General features: G+C 43.5%; 1 protein-coding gene across 1 annotated transcript; it reads left to right on the forward strand.

The window, feature by feature from the left end:
- Positions 1 to 2450: 2450 nt before the first annotated feature.
- Positions 2451 to 12938, forward strand: LOC124394212 (E3 ubiquitin/ISG15 ligase TRIM25-like). Its single transcript, XM_046862347.1, has 6 exons — positions 2451 to 3093; positions 9852 to 9947; positions 10074 to 10307; positions 10496 to 10655; positions 11078 to 11134; positions 11386 to 12938. Exons 1-6 carry the CDS (start codon positions 2503 to 2505, stop codon positions 11901 to 11903), a joined length of 1656 nt encoding a protein of 551 aa, XP_046718303.1. The 5' UTR covers positions 2451 to 2502; the 3' UTR covers positions 11904 to 12938.
- Positions 12939 to 21191: the final 8253 nt, after the last annotated feature.

Genomic DNA, 21191 nt, shown 5'->3' on the forward strand with positions numbered 1-21191 from the left:
AACTGTAACTGGCATAACATGATATAATCGTGCATTTTTTAAAGTTAGTAGTGCCCCTTTTTGAAAAAGGTTAAATTTGTAATTTGTACTGTTGGCTACCAGGTGGCGCCAAAACACCATAAAATAGCACCGTGCATAGAAAGCTTAGTTTCTGGCTCTATGCAGTTTTCAATGGAGTATATCAGAATATAATAGTGTGTGTGTGTGTGTGTGTGTGTGTGTGTGTGTGTGTGTGTGTGTGTGTGTGAGAGAGAGAGAGAGAGAGAGAGAGAGAGAGAGAGTGGGTGACCTTTAAGCACTGACCTTAATGTGTCAAAATCTGAAAATATGCACCTCAGCTCTCAGAACTATTAAAGTTTACATTAACAAAAATAATATTATTATTATTTATGCACCTGCATGTCATCCTGCAGGTCATTTGATAGTGAGAAAAGCAGCAAGCAACATGAGACCCTTCACTTCTGCAGAGGTTTTAGACAAATTTTTAAAGCCCGACCTCAGCAAGCTGCAGGAAACATCTCCCCCCTGACACCACCGACTCAGGAGAGTCACATCCAGATTTTGTTGCAGCACCTGGCTGAAGGTGAGGAAGATTCAGAGGATCCTGGAGCGGGTTGGATTGGAAGAAATGGCCAAGTGTGGTTTTCCACCAACGCAGAGACAACTCTTTCTGCAGCATGCCTGAGGCGTGACTTCAGGGCCGACACGTTATGCCATTGTGAGGGTCCAGAATGTGAACTCTGGATTAAAGTTTTTTTTGGAGGAGATTTAATAATTCACTTGTCATGCTGAGCAACCATGTGGACCGACAGATGTCAGAGCCTACATGGGACTACTGATTTTGTCCAGGGTCTACAGGCCCGGAGGTGAGTCCACGAGCTCCCTGTGGGACATTCGAAGTGGCAGTGCAGTTTTTTCAAGGCCACTATGCCCCTTTCGGATTTTTAATTCGTGATCCACATATGTAGAGGACAGGGGGGTAGGGAGACCATTATTATCTCCATTATTTTTGCACTGTTGACCACAGGTACCTAATGTCCTCAACCTTGTCCACCTCTTCTCCCTGCAACCACACCACTCCACTGCCCTCCCTCTCATTCACACACATGTACTCTGTCTTACTCCTACTGACTTTCATTCCCCTTCTCTCCAGCGTATACCTCCACCTCTCCAGGCTCTTCTCCACCTGCTCAAACTACTCTCATCATAAATCACAATATCATCCACAAACATCACAGTCCACTGAGACCCCTGTCTGACCTGGTCCATCAACCTGTCCATCACCACTGCAAACAGGAAAGGGCTCAGTGCCAATCCTTGATGCAGTCCATCCTCCACCTTGAACCAGTCTGTCATTCCTACTGCACACTTCACTGCTGTCACAATGTCCTCATATATGTCCTGCACCACCCTCACATACGTCTCTGACAAACCAGACTTCCTCATACAACACCACAACTCCTCTCTCCACCCTGTCGTATGCTTTCTCTAAATCGAAAAACACACAATGCAACTCCTTCTGACCTTCTCTATACTTCTCCAATGCTCTTCCTCAGCATGAAACCACACTGCTGCTCACAGATGGTTACCTCTTCTCTCAGCCTGGCTTCCACTACTCTTTCCCATAACTTCATGGTGTGACTGATCAACTTTATTCCCCTGTAGTTACTGCAGGTCCGCACATCTCCTTTATTCTTAAACATCTCCATGCTTCTACTGGTATGTCATCTGGGCCAACTGACTTTCCTCTATTCATGCTCTTAATAGCTGCTTTCACTTCCTCCTTCCTAATCCTTTTTCCCAGCAGCAGTGGCTCTGAGACTTCTCAGGATTTAGGAAAAGATTACCAGATTGAAGGTATGAGATGAGCTTGAGGAAAATAAGATCTCAGACAGGAGACAATTTTCACCTTCCAACATGACAAAGAGCCGAAACACACCCAGTACACTGTGCTGATGAAAGTGTGTGAATGTTCATGAGAGGTCTAGTCAGAGCCTGGATTTCAATCCAAATGTATTCTCTCTGAAAACAGCTGTACAGTGACATTCCCTAATTCACATGACAGATGTTGTAGACACTGCAGAGAGCAAACGGAGAAGATCCTCGAATGCAGATGTGGTGAATTTGTAGCATTACACCTACAAAGACATGATGTGCTGAGTGAAGCGTCTGAATGCTGTCAGTTTTATATTTCTGTTATTATTAAACCCACAGTCAAATTCACAACAAAGAACAAATCAGACTGCATTGGATTGGACTGTTTAGATCAGAAAGTATCTCCAGGTGTAAAACTACAATGTTCCTTACAAGCCTGAACTCTCTGTGTTTAAAGCCACGCCCACTCTGTGTGTCACACTATAACACATAACAGGAAGTTCATTTCAGAGGAAACGAAACTCAGAACTTGTAGCCCCCTCTCTCTCTCTCTCTCTCTCTCTCTCTCTCTCTCTCTCTCTCTCACACACACACACACAGACACACACACACACACACAGCAGGAAAATGGCAGAAGCCAGTATTTCAGTAAATCAGGATCAGTTCATCTGTGCAGTGTGTCTGGATCTCCTGAAGGATCCTGTAGCTATTCCTTGTGGTCACAGTTACTGTAAGGTGTGTATTAATAGCTGCTGGAATCAGGAGGACATGAAGAGCATCTACAGCTGCCCCCAGTGTAGAGAAACTTTCACTCCGAGGCCTGTTCTACGCAGGAACAACATGCTGGCTGAAGTGGTGGAGAAACTGAAGAAGACTGAACTCCAAGCTGCTTCTCCTGCTCACTGTTACACTGGACCTGCAGATGTGGACTGTGATTTCTGCACTGAGGGAAAACACAAAGCTGTCAAGTCCTGTCTGGTGTGTCTGGCCTCGTATTGTGAAGAACATCTTAAACCTCACTATCAGTCTCAGGCTTTTAAGAAGCACAAATTAGTTGAAGCCTGTGTAGATCTCCAAGAGAAGATCTGCTCTCAGCACAACAAACTGATGGAGATCTACTGCCGTACTGACCAAAGCTTCATCTGTTACTTGTGTATGATGGATAAACATAAAGGCCATGATACAGTTTCAACTACTGCAGAAAGAAGTAAAAAACAGGTGAGATCTGAACATTAATTTATGAATTTACACAAATTCTGTTTCTACTGTAAGATAAGATAAGATAAGATAAGATATACCTTTATTCGTCCTACAGTGGGGAAATTTCTTTGTTACAGCAGCAAAGGAAAGAAATAAAAATAAAAAAAAGAATAATAAATGCAAATATATAAAAAGAATATACACATACTATAATATACAGTATATACACAGTACATTGTATAAATACAATAAGGGAAGGAAAAAGTACTCATTGCAGGTAGTATTTTCACACAGGTGGTATTGCACATATTGCAGGTAATATTTCACATGTTGCATGTAATATCGCACACAGGTAATGATATTGCACTGCTAAAAAGTAATAACAGTGTTGTATTTTTGTAACTGGTTTTACTGGGAGCAGCTTTGATTGTAAAGTCTAATAGCAGCAGGGAGAAAAGACCTTCTATAACGCTACTTTAGACACTTAGGATGTAACAGTCTATTACTGAAGGAGCTGCTCAACGATGTAATGGTTACATACAGGGGGTGAGAGGCGTTCTCCAGCAATGATGATAGTTTTGCTACCGTCCTCCTTTCTCCCACCTCCTGTACAGTGTCCAGAGGAATCCCCAGGACTGAGCTGGCCTTCCTGATCAGCTTGTCCAGTCTCTTCCTGTCTGCAGTAGAGATGCTGCTGCCCCAGCAGACCACTCCATAGAATATGGCTGAGGCCACCACAGAGTCTTCAGTAAAAAAGGTCTTCAGTAGCTCTCCTTGCACTCCAAAAGACCTTAGTCTCCTCAGCAGAAAGAGTCTGCTCTGCCCTTTCTTGTAAATTGCCTCAGTGTTGTTTGTCCAGTCCAGTTTGTTGTTTAGGTGAACACCCAGGTATTTGTAAGAGTCCACTCTCACAATGTCCTTTCCCTGAATGTTCACTGGTGATAAAGTTTGTTTGTGCCTACGGAAATCCACCACCAGTTCTTTGGTTTTTCCCGCATTTACAGTGCCCTCCACAATTATTGGCACCCCTGTTTAAGATGTGGTCGTGGACTTCAAAAAATTCTCCTTTTTTTTAAAACAACATAGAACCCAAATGCAAAAAAAGAGAAAAATCCAACCTTTTATTTAAGTACATTACTTTGGTGGTAAAAAAATCACACATTTAGAAAAAAAAAAAAACTTGAAATCATGTGCCACAATTATTGGCACCCTGATGTTAATACTTTGTACAACCTCCTTTTGCCAACAAGACAGCACTTAATCTCCTCCTATAACATTTCACAAGATTGGAGAACACAGAGAGAGGGATTTTTGACCATTCTTCTTTGCACAATCTTTCTAGATTATCCAGTGTCCTGGGTCCTCTCTTATGCACTCTTCTCTTTAGCTCGCCCCACAGGTTTTCGATTGGGTTGAGGTCTGGGGACTGAGATGGCCATGGGAGGACCTTGAGTTTGTGACTGCTGAACCGCTTTTGTGTAGATTTTGCCACATGTTTTGGATCATTATCCTGCTGAAAGACCCAATGACGACCCATCTTCAGCTTTCTGGCAGAGGCCATCAGGTTTTTATTTAAAATATCCTGGTACTTCAAAGCGTTCATGATGCCATGCACCCTAACAAGGTTCCCAGGGCCTTTGGAAGAGAAACAGGCCCACAGCATCACAGATCCTCCACCATACTTCACGGTGGGCATGAGGTGCTTTCGGCATACTCATCTTTTGTTTTACGCCAGACCCACTTAGAGTGTTTGTTGCCAAAAAGCTCAATCTTAGTCTCATCTGACCAAAGCACACGATCCCAGTTGAAGTCCCAGTACCGCTTAGCAAACTCCAGACGTTTACGTTTGTGAGTGTTAGTGAGAAAAGGCTTTTTCCTTGCATGCCTCCCAAACAGCTTGTTGGCATGTAGAGAGCGTCTGATGGTTGTTTTGGAGACTCTGTGACCCCAAGATGCCACTCTTTGATGCAATTCTGTGACGGTGAGCTTGGGAATTTTTTTTACTTCTCTTACCATCCTCCTCACTGTGCGTTGTGGCAAGATAAACTTGGGACCTCTTCCAGCCTTGTTTGTCACTGTTCCAGTTGTTTTAAACTTCTTAATGATTCCTCTGACTGTAGATACCGCAAGTTAAGGCGAGTGGCTATTTTCTTGTAGCCATTGCCTGACTTATGAAGGTCGACACACATCTGCCTTACTTGAATGGTGTGTTCTCTTGTTTTTGCCATGTTGACAAATGGGTAAGAGAATTAGGCCTCTGTGTCACGTCATATTTATACCCCAGGGAAACAGAAAATCATGAATTACTAATTAAAAGTCCCTAGATACCCTGACCAACCTTAGCAACTACAGAAATATATATATATATATATATATATATATATATATATATATATATATATATATATATATATATATATATAAAAAACAATTACATTTTTCAGAGGAATTGTTAGGTGCCAATAATTGTGGGACACATGATTTCAAGTTTTTTTTTTTCTAAATGTATGATTTTTTTTACCACCAAAGTTATGTACTTAAATGAAAGGTTGGATTTTTCTCTTTTTTTGCATTTGGGTTCTATGTTGTTTTAAAAAAAAGGAGAATTTTTAGAAGTCCACGACCACATCTTAAACAGGGGTGCCAATAATTGTGGAGGGCACTGTATCTGGGGGCAGCTCCGTTGGCACCAGTCCACAAAGTTCTGTATAAGTCCTCTGTACTCCCTGTCATCATCATCCGTGATCAGACCGACGATGGCAGAGTCATCAGAGAACTTCTGTAGGTGACAGGTTGCTGAGCTGAACATGAAGTCTGCAGTGTAGACGGTGAAGAGAAACGGGGATAGAACTGTTCCCTTTAGGGCTCCAGTGTTGCAGACAATCATGGCAGACTCACAGTCACGAGTCCTCACATACTGGGGTCTGTCTGTGAGGTAGTCCAGTATCCAGGCAGACAGATGATGGTCCACTCCCATGTACACCATCCTATCCCTCAGGATCGCAGGTTGGATGGTGTTAAAAGCACTAGAGAGTCATCAAAAAACATGACTCTCACAGTGCTCCCAGCCTTTTCCAGGTGTGAAATAGCCCGATTTAGGAGGAAGATGACTGCGTCTTCCACTCCAATGCCAGGTTGGTAGGCAAACTGAAGTGGATCTATTTATGGGCTCACCAGAGGTCAGAGATCAGTGTGCACCAGCCTCTCCAATGTCTTCATCAGATCTACTGAGGTCAGTGCTACTGGTCGATAGTCTTTGAAGTCTTTTGGGCGCAATGTCTTTGGAACAGGCACGGCGCAGGATGCTTTCCATATCTGTGGCACCTTTCCCAGCCTCAGGCTCAGGTCAAACATGTACAGCAATATGCCGCACAGCTGGTCTGCACAGGTCTTAAGTAGCCTGGAGCTGATGCCGTGTGGGCCCGCAGCCTTCCTCGCTTTGATCTTCCTGAGCTCCATTCTCAATTGGGCTTCTGTGAGGGGCATTGGTGTGTATTGGTTGGAAGTTAGGTGTGTTGTGTATTGACTGTGAGCTGATAGCAGTACAGAGAGAGATGGGGCTGGAGCTGCTTGCTGTGATAGCAGAGAAGGGGGATTGCAGCAGGGGGGACTGGATGGGGGCAGGGGAGGGTAGCTGATCAAATCTGTTAAAGAATAGATTCAGATCATTCACCCACTTCTGGTCACCCTCAGCCTGAGAGCTGGACTCCTTATGACCAGTGATGGTTTTGAGCCCCTTCCACACACCGCTGACGTTGTTCTGCTGCAGCTGATCCTCCATCTTCCTCCTGTAGCATGCTTTTCATTCCCTGATCTTCTTTCTCAGTTCTCTCTGGACAGTTTTCAGCTCTTCCTTGTTTCCTGATTTAAACACCATCTACTTCTCTTTAAGGAGAGTCTTTATATCAGGGTTAATCCACGGTTTGTTGTTGGAAAAACACTGTACAGTCCTGGTGGTTACAGTATTCTCTACACAGAAGTTGATAGGCTGTAATACAGTCTGTTAAATTGTCAATATCCTCCCCATGTAGATTGTACAATTCCTCCAACATAGTTGTTTCAAAACAGTCTTTCAGAGCCTCACTGGTCTTATCAGACCATGTCGTCACTGTGCGGGAGGTAGCTGGTTGCCTGCATACAAGGGGTTTGTACACAGGTAGGAGATGAACCAGGTTGTGATTCGATCTTCCCAAGGGGGGGAGGGGTGCTGATGTATAAGCCTCCTTTGAGTTTGCATAAAATAAATCCAGTGTTTTATTGTCTCTAGTGTGGCATGAAACATACTGAGTGAATGTGGGCAGAGTGGAGGATGGAGGGGAATGATTAAAATCTCCAGAGATAATGAGAAGGGCATTTGGGCTCTGTGTTAACAGTCTGTTAACAACAGAATGCAGGACATCGCATGCCGATTCACCGTCAGCAGAGGGGGGAATATACGCAGCTATTGTGATAACATGCGAGAATTCCCTGGGCAGATAGTACGGCCTCATTCTAGCGGCTAACAGCTCAATGTCCTTACAGCAGATCTGCTCTTTAATAGTGATGTGTCCAGTTTTACACCATCAATAATTCACAAACACTGCCAGTGGTGAAAGGCAAGGAAAAGGCATATGAGGAGCTATAGGAGAGGAAGGAAGGAGAAAAGGATTTGTACCGATTGGCCAGGCAGAGGGACCGAGCTGGGAAGAATGTGCTGCAAGTTAAAGCAATAAAGGATGGAGATGGACGAGGAAAGTGTGCTGAGAAGGTGGAGGGAGTATTTTGAGCAGCTGTTGAATGAGGAAAATGAGAGAGAGAGAGAATGTGAGAGTGTGCTGGTACCAATCTTTAAGAATAAAGAAGATGTGCAGACCTGCTGTAACTACAGGGGAATCAAGTTGATCAGTCACACCATGAAGTTATGGGAAAGAGTAGTGGAAGCCAGGCTGAGAGAAGAGGTGACCATCTGTGAGCAGCAGTGTGGTTTCATGCTGAGGAAGAGCATTGGAGAAGTATAGAGAAGGTCAGAAGGAGTTGCATTGTGTGTTTGTGGATTTAGGGAAAGCATACAACAGGGTGAAAAAAGGAGTTGTGGTATTGTATGAGGAAGTCTGGTTTGTCAGAGACGTATGTGAGGGTGGTGCAGGACATGTATGAGGACAGTGTGACAGCAGTGAAGTGTGCAGTACGAACAACAGACTGGTTCAAGGTAAAGGTTGGATTGCATCAAGGATCAGCCCTGAGCCCTTTCCTGTTTGCAGTGGTGATGGACAGGTTGACGGACGAGGTCAGACAGGAGTCTCAGTGGACAGTGATGTTTGTGTAGTACCCTCACCGCCTGATGAGGGGAGATAAATGTGAAATAAAAACAAGTGACACGGAGCTGCTGCGGCTTCACCACTGTCAGTGTATTGTTTTTTATTCTTTATAACAAATGAGAACAATATTATTTTTTATATTCAAATAAATTATATAACTTTAAGAAAGTACAATATATAAATATATACACATGTCAGTACAAACACAACTGTTGCATTTTTATGAAAAAAGAAAAACACATTACACTTAGCAATTAACTCATACCATGCTATTTGTGAGACCGCATGGTCTCCATGACTAGTATGAGAGCTGCAACAAACACATACAAAACAAACTTCCACGCTGATAACAACAAGAACCCAAACACTCTAAATAGTGTCATCTACAATCTTTAAAACAACCACAACATGCAAAAAAACACATTTTAAACTTTAAAAATGTTTTTCCCATACCTGATGAGGGGAGATAAATGTGAAATAAAAACAAGTGACACGGAGCTGCTGCTGCTTCACCACTGTCAGTGTATTGTTTGAGCAGCACGCCCCCTCCCCACTCAGGTGAACACTTCAGCCAAGACAGAAGCAATCGAATGATCGATTGTCAGACAACATTAATACAACGACACACCATTCAGTCACTACCAAACCATCTATCCATCACTATTTCCCCCAGCTACCACATTTGCGGATGATATTGTGATTTGTGGTGAGAGTAGGGAGCAGGTGAGAAGGGGAATGAAAGTCAGTAGGAGTAAGACAGAGTACATGTGTGTGAATGAGAGGGAGGGCAGTGGAGGGGTGCAGTTGCAGGGAGAAGAGGTGGAGAAGGTGGAGTTCAGGTACCTGGGGTCAACAGTGCAAAGTAATGGAGAGTGTGTTAGAGAAGTGAAGAAAAGAGTGCCGGCAGGGTGGAGTGAGTGGAGAAGATGACAGGAGTGATTTGTGATAGAAGAGTATCTGTGAGAGTGAAAGGGAAAGTTTATAGGACTGTGGTGAGACCTGAGATGTTTTATGGTTTAGAGACAGTGGCATTGAGTAAAAGACAGGAGGTGGAGCTGGAGGTAGCAGAGCTGAAGATGTTGAGGTTTTCGTTGGGAGTGACGATGATGGACAGGATAAGAAATTAGTTTATTAGAGGGACAGCGCATGTTGGACGTTTTGGAGACAAGGTGAGGGAGGCGAGATTGAGATGGTTTGGACATGTGCAGAGGAGGGACATGAGTTATATTGGTAGGAGAATGCTGAGGATGGAGCCACCAGGAAGGAGGAAAAGAGGAAGGCCAAGGAGGAGGTTCATGGATGTGGTGAGGGAAGACATGCAGGTAGTTGGTGTGAAAGAGGCGGATGTAGAATACAGGGTGGTATGGAGACCGATGATCTGTTGTGGCGCCCCTAATGTGAGCAGCCGAAAGAAGAAGACGACTATAATTCTGTAGAACACAATAAAATCTATTTAAAATGTATTTTATTTGGTCTCAGAATGAACTAAAGGAGGAGCAGATTAAATCCCAGCAGAGGATCCAGGAGAAGCAGAAGAAGGTGCAGGAGCTGAAACAGACTGTTGATACTATAAAGGTTAGGAATGAACACACACACACACACACACACACACACACACACACACACACACACACACACACACACACACTAGAGGGAGACTATAAAAAAACTAAGTGTGTGTGTGTGTGTGTGTTCTAACAGAAGCGTTCACAGGCAGCAGTAGATGATAATGAGAAGATCTTTAATGAGGTGATCAGCTCCCTGGTGAAAAGGTGCTCGGAGGTGACGGAGCTGATCAGATTTCAGGAAAAAGCTGATCTGAGTCGAGCTGAACAACACCTGAAACATCTGGAGCAGGAGATCACTGATCTTCAGAGGAGAGTCAGTGATCTGGAGCAGCTTTCACACACACCTGATCACATCCACTTCCTCCGGGTAACACTCACTGTCTGATCTACAGAGGGCACTGTTCCTCACAAAGTTTCCTCCTAAAAGCTCATTACAGCAACAATAAATGTTCCTGTGTGAGATCACAAGTGTGTCTTTGATCTGATTCAGTCTGAGATTCATTCGTTTCTCTCCTCCACTTTTCTCCTTCTCTATGATGTGTTTCCTCTCTGTAGAGTTTCCCGTCTCTCTGTGTTTCTCCTGGATGTGACGACTCACCCAGCTTCACTGTCAACCAACATCTCTCATTTGATGGAGTGAGGAAATCTGTCTCAGATCTGAAAAAACGAGTCGAGGAGATCTGTCAGGAGGAATTCAACAAAATCCGTCCACAAGGTAAACAAATAGTTGTGTTGGAAATTATTTATTTGTTGTGTATCACAGTAAAGAGTCCTCCCTCACCCCATCCATAATCCTCCTCCTTGGTCTTCCTCTTTTCCTCCTTCCTGGTGGCTCCATCCTCAGCATTCTCCGACTGATATACCCCATGTCCCTCCTCTGCACATGTCCAAACCATCTCAATCTCACCTCCCTCACCTTGTCTCCAAAAAGTCCTACATGTGCTGTCCCTCTAATAAACTCTTCAGCTCTGCTACCTCCAGCTCCACCGCCTGTCTTTTACTCAATGCCAATGTCTCTAAACTATACAACATCTCAGGTCTCACCACAGTCCTATAAACTTTCCCAATATCACAACTTTCATGTAAAATGTTTCCACATCATTTTTCAGTCTCCATTTTGTCTCTGTGTCTCAACAGCTGCAGCAGTTCAGATGATTTTCTCAAAACCAAAGAGCAGAGCAGATTTTCTGCAGTGTAGGTGTAACACACACACACACACACACACACACACACACACACACACACACACACACACAGAGTGTAAATATGTCTGTATTGTTGATCTAAATCTGATCCATTTCTCCCTGATGACTGATGATGTGTAATATTTAAAATAGTTCATGTAGAGCAGCATTAGGAGAACAGAAACACACACAGGTGTCTCACACACACTTATTATAAATCCTGTGAATAACATCAAACCTGTGCACATTTTATTGTTCTAGATTTCTGTTATCTGACTCTGGATCCCAACACAGCACATCCTCAACTCATTCTGTCTGAGAAGAACAGAGTCGTGACACGCAGTGATACAAAACAGCGATACTCTGATCATCCAGAGAGATTTGACTCCTGGTCTCAGGTGTTGTGTAAAGAGAGTGTGTGTGGACGCTGTTACTGGGAGGTGAAGTGGAGCAGTGTTGTGTACATATCAGTCTCATATAAAGAGATCAGCAGGAAAGGAGAAGGTGATGAGTGTGGGTTTGGATGCAACAGTCAGTCCTGGAGTCTGGTGTGTTCTTCTTCCTCTGTCTCTTTCTGGCACAACAACATTAAAACTGCACTCCGAGGTCCAGCGTCCTCCAGAATAGGAGTGTATGTCGATCACAGTGCAGGAACTCTGTCCTTCTACAGCATCTCTGATACGATGAGGCTCCTCCACAGAGTCCAAACCACATTCACTCAACCTCTATACGCTGGATTCTGGATGGGTTATAACACAGTTATGAGGTTTTGTGATTGAAAATGAACTGCATGTAAAAGTGTTTAATAAAATTATAACTGAGGAGTCAGATTTCATTTCTCCCTGAACTTCAGTAATTCTGTTTGCAGAATATGTAGAATGTAGGATGTTTCTAGAATGAAGGTAAAGCTACAGAGATGTTTCCAGGCCGCGTTCCTCATGATTGTGATAAATGTTTAAAATAACAGCGAGAGAGAGAGAGAGAGAGAGAGAGAGAGAGAAAAAATGAATAAAATGAAGGACAATATTCAGGAGACTGCTGAAGTAGTGACTCTCATGCCAAAGCTTCTCGACTTTACCTTTATTTTATTTTATTTTATTTGCTTCTGATTAACTCGTGATGATCTGTGACAAGCAGAATAGACTGGGGTGTCCTAATACTTTTGGTCTAACTTTTATGATGATTTTTTATGACGATTGTATGAATCATTTGTTTGTGTCAAAACAGAATCTATGTTCAAGTCAAATTCATAACAAAAAGTTTAGCTTCAATTTCCTAATATTTTTTGGTAATTTTAAATGTATGTATCTGTATGTTTTTATTTTATTTCTATTTGTTTGTTTATTTACGGACAATACGCTAGAAATTATTACACACTGATGTCATGTACATAGTGCATGTAGCATAAAGCTGGTTTGTGGCTTTCGTCCCTCGTTAGACTTTTACATAAAGACAAAACAACCGAACAATCACAAAAAAACAAAACAAGTACAAATAAACGAGTGAATATAAATTAGTGCTGCAACTAACGATTATTTTTCTGATTAATCGGATAAAAAAAAATGTGAATAAGCCGTTTTTCTGATCATAAATATATAAAACTCTAATTCAGGGTGTTTATGTATAAAAGTGCACTTTAAAAAATGCAAAAGCCACATATTGAGTTTAACTACCTTTATTTTGGACATTATAATGTTTATAGAAGCTGCTTGTGGAGGAGTGAATGCGTGATTTCACCTTTAAACAAATTCACTCATGTTGGATTGTTTCTTTCTGTAAAAAATAAATAAATAAAGCATTCAATTATGCAAGATGTAAATTGTGTAAATCAACATTTATATTGTTTTAATAATATTGCAGATGGCAAGAAGGCAGTATAATAAGCTTATTCCCACAAAGCTTATTATTTCCTCAAAACTTATTAATAATCTTTGATTAATTGTTTTTGCAGCATCAGTTTTTTGCACACACTTATTGTAGATGTTTTTCCTCATTAACTGTAACTGCCATGACATGATATAATCGTGCATTTTATAATAGTGTGAATATAATAGTGTGTGTGAGTTTGTGTGAGAGAGAGAGAGAGAGAGTGAGAGAGAGTGGGTGACCTTTGACCACTGTCAAAATCAGAAAATATGCACCTCAGCTCTCAGAACTATTAAAGTTTACATTAACAAAAATAATATATAGTAAGAAAAGCAGCAAGCAACATGAGACCCTTCACTTCTGCAGATGTTTTGGACAAATTTATAAAACCCGACCCCAGCAAGCTGCAGGAAACATCTCCCCCTGACACCACTGATTTAGGAGAGTCAGGTCCAGATTTTGTTGCAGCACCTGACTGAAGGTGAGGAAGATTCTGAGGATCCTGGATTGGGTTGGATTGGAAGAAATGGCCAAGTGTGGTTTTCCACCAATGCAGCGACAACTATTTCTGCAGCATGCCTGAGGCGTGACTTCGGGGCCGACACGTCATGCCATTGTGAGGGTCCAGAATGTGAACTCTGGAGTGAAGTTTTTTGTGGAGTAGATGACTAATTCACTTGTCAGCATGACCATGTGGACCGATGAATGTCAGAGCCTACATGGGCCTGCTAATTTTGCCTGTGTTCTACAGACCCAGAGGTGAGTCCACAAGCTCCCTGTGGGACGTTCAAAATGGCAGTGCAGTTTTTAGGGCCACTATGTCCCTCTCGAGGTTTCACCAGATAAGCAGAGCGCTCCACTTTGATGACAAGCTGAATAGACCAGCGAGCCAAAGAGACAACAACCTTGAACCTATCAGATCCCTGTGGGATATGTGGGCTCATTGACTTCCTCTACTTTTTTTTTACCCAGGCATGAGATGTAATACCTCTTATTCACTTGCATAAGAGCTTCTGAGAGAGAAAATAGTCTTAATCTGCACAATCCTAAGAAATAAACCTGGACTGCCAACCAACCTACTGCAGGTTAGAGGAAGACCTGTCCTCTCGTCTGTCTTTACCTTTACCAGAAACTCAATGGCTGTTAATTACATTCCCAAACGAGGGAGGAATGTTATCCCTCTAAGCACAAGGCACTGTAAGGCAGCAGTGACAGAAAGACATAAATGCATGCATCAAATCATCACTGTCTACAACCACTGGAGGTGTCGACAATCTAGACAAGATGTGTGCTATTATATATTTGTTACTACATGCATCCATTGAGATTTGTACTGAATTCATGTGCTTTTTTGAGATAAATTTAGAAGATACAGTTTGTGTTTGCATGTACTGTATGTTGCAGGATTATTCTCGTTGTTATGTGCAGCTTTAGAATTAATCTTTAAAATAAATTATAGATGAAGTCTGTACTTATTGTTTTCTTGTTCTTTTATCTTTGAAGGTTGTTTGCAGCCACAGCTGTAGAAGAAAAACCAAACAGTGTCCACAGACGTTATTTTTTAACATAGTGGATTTATCTGCTTATAATGCATATGTTATTTATACAGCTGTGGATCAGACCAGGAACCACCAATATAATTACGGGAGGAGGCTTTTATAGAGGAGCTGCTCAATTCAATGGTGTCTGCAGCACTTTTAAAGAGACAGCACTTTCCTCATTCACCAGTTACTGCTGCACTGGTGAGAGAGTTCCAGTCCACTGTAGCTGCTCCTCAGACACCAGCAGACACCAGCAGCTCAGGAGTTCAAAGGGGAACTTAACTATCAGCAAAAAAAGAACATTCAGCAACTGCATCGCCAGTGGTGGAGACACTTAAAGATCATCAATTGATTTGCTGCAAAGCTAAATTAAACACACACACACACAAATAAATGTGCCTAAATGTAGTTAATTCTGTCCATCCGTCCTTTTACACTTTTATTTATTTTTTTGTTTTATTTGTTTGAAGGTTGTTGTTGTTGCATTTTGTTGTTTGTTGTAACAATAAATTATGTTTACAAATCTGATGTGGAGTAGTGTTTTTTTTGTTTGTTTTTTTTTTACAGATGAATGGAAAAATGTATCTATGTACCTATTTTATGTTCTAATGGCGCCACCTAGTTGTCAACAGTAAAAATCACAAATTTTACCTCTTCCTAAAAGAGGAACCAACAACATTCAAAAATTCATTATTACAGACCGTCCCCGAGTGACGATGGTATGACTTAAGATTTTCTCACGATGACGATATCGATACGACAAAATTTAAAAACATTTCATGCCAGGCAGCCTACAAAGTACAATGTTGGACGTGCAGGTGGGATGAGCGTATCTTTCAACTTGTAAGATGCCCCACTCTCTCTAGCGTTCTACGGTCTAAAGTTTCTCACTGTGTGTATTTGTGAAAAGTGGGGTGTATGCGGTACCTCGAGGGCAGCTCCAAACTGTAAGACATTTTCACCTTGAAGGGCCCGATGAACCGGGGGCTCAGTTTGCGACAGGGCAGTCCCAGCCTCAGGTCCTTCATAGACGGCCACACAAGGTCTCCTGGACGGAAGCGCGGGGACTTCAACCGCCTCACGTCGGTGTGCCTGCGGGTGCTACTGAGAGCCCGTTGCAGCAGTGTGTTCTCCCGGAACCAGTGATCCACAACAGGGATGTCGCACGGCTCGTCTGACCATGAGAACAGGTGCGTTTAAAACCCCAGCATGCACTGTAATGGAGTGAGACCTGTGGTGTCCTGACAGAGCGAGTTTTGGGCGTACTCGGCTCATGGTAGAAAGCGGCACCACTTCGCCTGGTCTCGATTGCAGTAAGTCCTTAGGTCCTGACTCAGTTCTTGGATCTTCGTTCCGCCTGGCCGTTGGACTGGGGATGGTAGCGAGACGTCAGGTTGACAGACATCCCCAATAATCAAAAGAACGCCCTCCAGATCCATCCGTGCTGGATGACGGCCTCAGCCGTTTTAAGTGCGGTGGGCAGACCCTTCAGGGGAATGAATCGACAGGCCTTTCAAAAGCGATCAACCGCCACCAAGACGCAGGTGTTGCCCTCCGACCGCGGTAGGTCTGTCACGAAGTTGATACCTAGGTGGGACCAGGGACTTTAAGGGATATGCAGTGACATCAACTTGCCCACAGGAAGGTGGCGAGGGACCTTTGATACGGCACAGTTGGAACATTCCTGGACGTAGTGTGTGACCTCCTGTGACATTCTCGGCCACCAATTTCGAGTCTGAACGAGCTGTACAGTCCGTTTCGAGGGCCCAATGAGCTTGCCTGGAGTTGAGCCTATGCCGCTCTTAGTCGCAATCCGAAGGCCGAGGTTCTTTTACTGATGTTTATTAAGCTTGACATCAACACCGACATCAATACAGACATCAACACTGTAGAATTTACACCGTAGAATTTACACCGTAGAAATGAATAAAAAGGATAAATATACAAAATACTTCAGTTACAAAGAAAAATATTAAATTTAGACATAAAACAGAAAATATACTTACATACCACTTTGCTTGTAGACTAAGACTGGTAACTTCTTGCACAAACATATTTTAATTAAACATATCTTCTTTACAATAAGCATAGCAGCGTTTCAGTGCTCATCGTGGCTTTCTCTTGCAAGCGGTGAACAGGAAGTGACCTGTACTACCAAGTATTATGCGATATGTATTAATATAACCCAAGAAAAAAAATATCACATAAATCTGTTTATCTTATATCTTATATTATAAAAATAAACAAGTTAATCTAACGAGAAAATAATCAAAATAAATGAATACTTAATTGTGAAAGTGCCACCTTGTGGACATGTCATAGTACAAAAGGCATGTTTATGACTGCAGATACAGAGCCTCCGGGCCTCCTGTAGATACTGGAGGTTTTTGTGGTCGGTAATCACTGAGAATAGGTGTTCGGCTCCCTCCAGCCAGTGTCTCTATTCTGCCAGGGCCAGCTTGATGGTCAACAGCTCGCTGTTGCCTATATCATAATTCTGTTCGGCAGCCGACAGTTTGTGGGAGAAGAACGCGCATGGGTGGAGCTGTGGAAGGAAAACAGACCGCTGAGAGAGGGCGGCCCCCACGCCTGTTGAGGAAGCGTCCACCTCAACCACGAAAGGCCTCCGTGGGTCTGGATGGCGTAGTACAGGTGTGTGGCAGAAGCATTTCCAGGGCCTGTGGGAAGCCTCCTGGGCTTCGTGGGTCCACCGTAGGGTTTTAGCCTTGCCTCGGAAGAGAGAGGTAATCTTGCTATACCCCTGGATGAACCGACAATAGAAATTAGCGAAGCCCAGGAAACGTTGGAGCTCTTTCACAGTCTCCGGGATAGGCCAGTTCCAAAGGAATGTTATTATGAAAAAGAAGAAAAAAAAAAAAAATATATATATATATATATATATATAGATAGATAGATAGATAGATAGAGAGAGAGAGAGAGAGAGAGAGAGAGAGAGAGAGAGAGAATAAACAGAATAAATATGGATGGACATACAAAAGTGTAATTATAGTTTTTGGGTGGTGCAAGGATGCATGATTTTAAGGCAAAATAGTGCAAAACACAGAAGAAAAGTGACAGTGCAGTGGTGATTGTTAACACCATATCAGCTGTTCAGTGCAGAAACAGCCACAGAAAAGAAGCTATTTTTCAGTCAATTTGTTCTGGCTTTGAGACAACGGTAGCGTCTGCCCAATGGGAGAAGTGTAAACAGTCGTGGTTGGGGTGAGAGGAATCTTTGATAATGCCCCTCGCCCTTTGCAAACAGCGTTTTTTAAGAAATGTTCTGCAAGGTGGGTAGTTAAATACCGATGATTTGTTGGGCGGTTTTCACCACCCTCTGAAGGGCTTTACGGTCTGAAGCTGTGCAGCTGCTGTACCACACTGAGATGCAGTTTGTGAGGATACTCTCAATGGTACAGCGGTAAAAGTTATCCAGTATCCTGTAGCACATAGGCGCTGTTGTGCCTTTATGATCAGAATGGAGGAGTTCAGAGACCAGGTGAGGTCCTCAGAGATGTGTATTCCAAGTAACTTGAACCTGGGTACACGCTCAACAGCAGTTCCGTTGATGTGAATTGGAGGATCAGTGTGATTGCCAGCACGTCTGAAATCCACAATAACCTCCTTGGTCTTTTTGGTGTTAAGTTCCAGGTTATTGTCATCACACCATGCTACTAGGTGCTGGATCTCCTCCCTGTAAGCTGTTTTGTCGTTATCTTCAATCAGACCTTCCACTGTGGAGTCGTCTGCAAACTTTATAATGCTGTTTGAGGTATGGACAGGTATGCAGTCATGGGTGAAAAGTATAGCAGTGGAGACAATACACATCCCTGAGGAACCCCAGTGCTGATGGTGAGACTGGAGGAGGTGACAGTGTTCAGTAAGGAAGTCCAGAGTCCAATTGCAAAGTTGTGTGCTGATGCCAAGTTGTTCCAGCTTCAGGGAAAGGAAGGGCTAACTATATTTAAAGCTGAGCTGAAATCAACAAACAGCATCCTGGCATAGGTGTCAGGGGTATCCAAGTGAGTCAGGGCAAAATAAAGTACAGTGGAAATAATGTCCTCAGTTGATCTATTTGGGCGATAGGCAAATTGGTAAGGGTCCAGGCTGGGTGGCAGACAGGCTTTAAGGTGGGTGAGGACCAGTCTTTCGAAGCACTTAGCGATGACAGGTGTGAGTGCGACGGGACGAAAGTCAGCCAGTTCTATTGCAGTGAAGTGCTTTGGCACCGGCACGATGGGACTTGAAGCAGGTGGGGACGATTGCCTGGGCCAAGGACAGATTAAAGATGTCTGTGAAGACCTCAGCCAGTTGCTCCGCGCATGCTCTTAGTACGCCAGGGATGCCATCAGGGCCAGCTGCTTTCCCTGCATTCACCCTTCCCAGGGTGGCGCACACTTCAGAGGTGGAGAGTGTAAGTGACTGCTCACCTGGTAATGGCTCTGTCTTAAGCAAGGGCTCCATGTTCCCCTTTTCAAAGCAAGCGTAGAAGAGGTTGAGCTTGTTGAGGAGTGAGGCAGAACTGGTTGCAGGTGTTGCGTTGGGTGGTTTGCGGTCAGTGATAGCCTGTATTTATTGCCACATGCGTCAGGGGTCAGCAGAGTTGAAGTGCTCCTCAATCTGCTGTTTGTAAGCATGTTTGGCCTTGCAGATTCCCCTCCTCAGATCGGCTCTGGCGACGCTGTAGGCCCCCCGGTCTCCAGACCTGAAGTCGGTATTGCGTGCTTTGAACAGAAGACAGACCTCCTGGTTCATCCATGGCTTCTGATTGGGGAACACTTTGATGTTTTTTAGTCTAGTCACCCGATCCACACAGCTATTGATGTGATCAAGAACAGCATTGGTGTAGGTGTTGATGTTGGTGACAAAATCGGTCGTGGCCTGTGAAGCGAATTCACTCCAGTCTGTGTGTGAGAACTGCTGCTGGAAAAAAGCGTCAGCCCCATCCAACCAAACTTTAACAGTCCTGATAGTGGGTTTCACACGTCTGATGACTGGAGAGTACTTGGGCAGTAGAAACAATAAGAGATGTCCTGATTGTCCGAGGTGGGGGAGGGGTGTGACTCTGTAAGCATCGGCCACACTTGTATATACATGATACAGAGTTTTTTGTCCCCTGGTGCAACAGGACACATTCTGTTTTTGAATTTTGGCAGAACAGATCTTAAATTGCAGTGATTAAAATCCCAGCAACAATAACGGCTCCATCAGGATGCACTGTCTGCAGTTTGTTGATAGCAGAACTTAGTTCTTCCATGGCTATGCTAGCCTTAGCATCCGGAGGGACATACACTGCTATCACAACAACGCATGTGAACTCACGTATTAAATAAAAGGGTCTACACTTAATGATCAGGTATTCAAAATCAGCAGAGCAGTGAGAAAAAACAGTGACAGAGACAGTGCACCATGTTTTGTTTACATAAATGCATAAGCCACCGCCTCTGTTTTTACCCGTGCATGCTGCATCTCTATCCGCCCTGAAAATGCACCCCTTGAGCTCCAGCACGCTGTTTGGGATGCCGGTGTTGAGCCAAGTTTCCGAGAAGACCATGATATTGCAGTCCATAATCAGTCTCTGTGTGAGGGTCCAGATCCTGAGCTCATCCAGTTTGTTCGTCAGGGACCGAACATTGGCTAGAAAAATACTTAGAAGCGCTGGTCGATGTGGGTTTAGCTTTAACTTAGCCTGAAGTCCTCCACGTTTTCCCCGTCTCTGTTTTCGGTCTCTGCGTCGGCGCTGGCGCCGGACATGTCCGGTCAGGATAAAGGGCTCGCTGTGTTGCGGCTTCCTTACGAGCTCCGATGGTATCTGGTCAAATGTGAAAATAAAGTCCGAAAGAGAGTTTGTGCAGATGTGACTAAAAGTAACTGTCTGTTGAATGATATGCTTGCATGACAAAATCGCGCAATCATGCAGGAGAATAGTGCGTAAATAAGCACAAATACGGCAAATCTAAAGAGACGCTGAGCCTCGCGATGTGTACGCACCGCCATCTTGATCAATGTCTGCGGGGTAATCCAAGTATAAACTTCGGCAGAAGCGTAGCGCAGGATTAGCGAGTGAGTCCAACTGTAGACGGGGCATACAGAAAACAATAACGGACGGTGAGTGAAAGTGAGTGAGGGTTTTATGTGTGTGCCAGGAATGAGTGTCAGGTGTGAATAATCAGTAGGATGGCGAGGAGCTCCGTGCGGGCGAGGCGCTCACGGGAGGAGAAGCAGGGTGCTCCCTGACATCCTGCTTGTAGTGAATAAATGAAGAGAAAAGTCAATCAGTTTAGAGAAATTAAAATTATTAATCAGCATGATCCGAACTGAGGTTGATTGAGGTTAACAGGTTTAAACAAATAAAAATTTATCAAATATATTTTACAGCAGTTGAATTTATTATTTTGCGGGGTTGTATTGTATTTGTATGCACTGTGTGGTTTATGTGTGCAGGTGCCATCATAAGAGCCAGGCCCACTTCCCTGTAGATGACGTCACCAGGAGGATTTTTTTATAGGCGACCTATAAAGTCGGGTCAGACTCCTCATCATGAATGGACTGGAATGACCCACACACACACACACACACACACACACACAAACATTTAGAAATGACAAACAAATACAAAACTCTTTTTGCACACTTCTTGTTGATCCAAATGTTTACATG

The sequence above is a fragment of the Silurus meridionalis genome, chromosome 12 (assembly GCF_014805685.1).
Source record: "Silurus meridionalis isolate SWU-2019-XX chromosome 12, ASM1480568v1, whole genome shotgun sequence".
In the NCBI taxonomy this organism is placed as follows: domain Eukaryota; kingdom Metazoa; phylum Chordata; class Actinopteri; order Siluriformes; family Siluridae; genus Silurus; species Silurus meridionalis.

Bases quoted from the DNA above. Each gene is read 5' to 3' on its own strand.
- LOC124394212 (XM_046862347.1), top strand. From the start codon at position 2,503: ATGGCAGAAGCCAGTATTTCAGTAAATCAGGATCAGTTCATCTGTGCA. The intron at 3,094-9,851 runs GTGAGATCTGAA...ATTTGGTCTCAG, and splicing joins CAGAAAGAAGTAAAAAACAG to AATGAACTAAAGGAGGAGCA. The intron at 11,135-11,385 runs GTAGGTGTAACA...TTATTGTTCTAG, and splicing joins CAGAGCAGATTTTCTGCAGT to ATTTCTGTTATCTGACTCTG.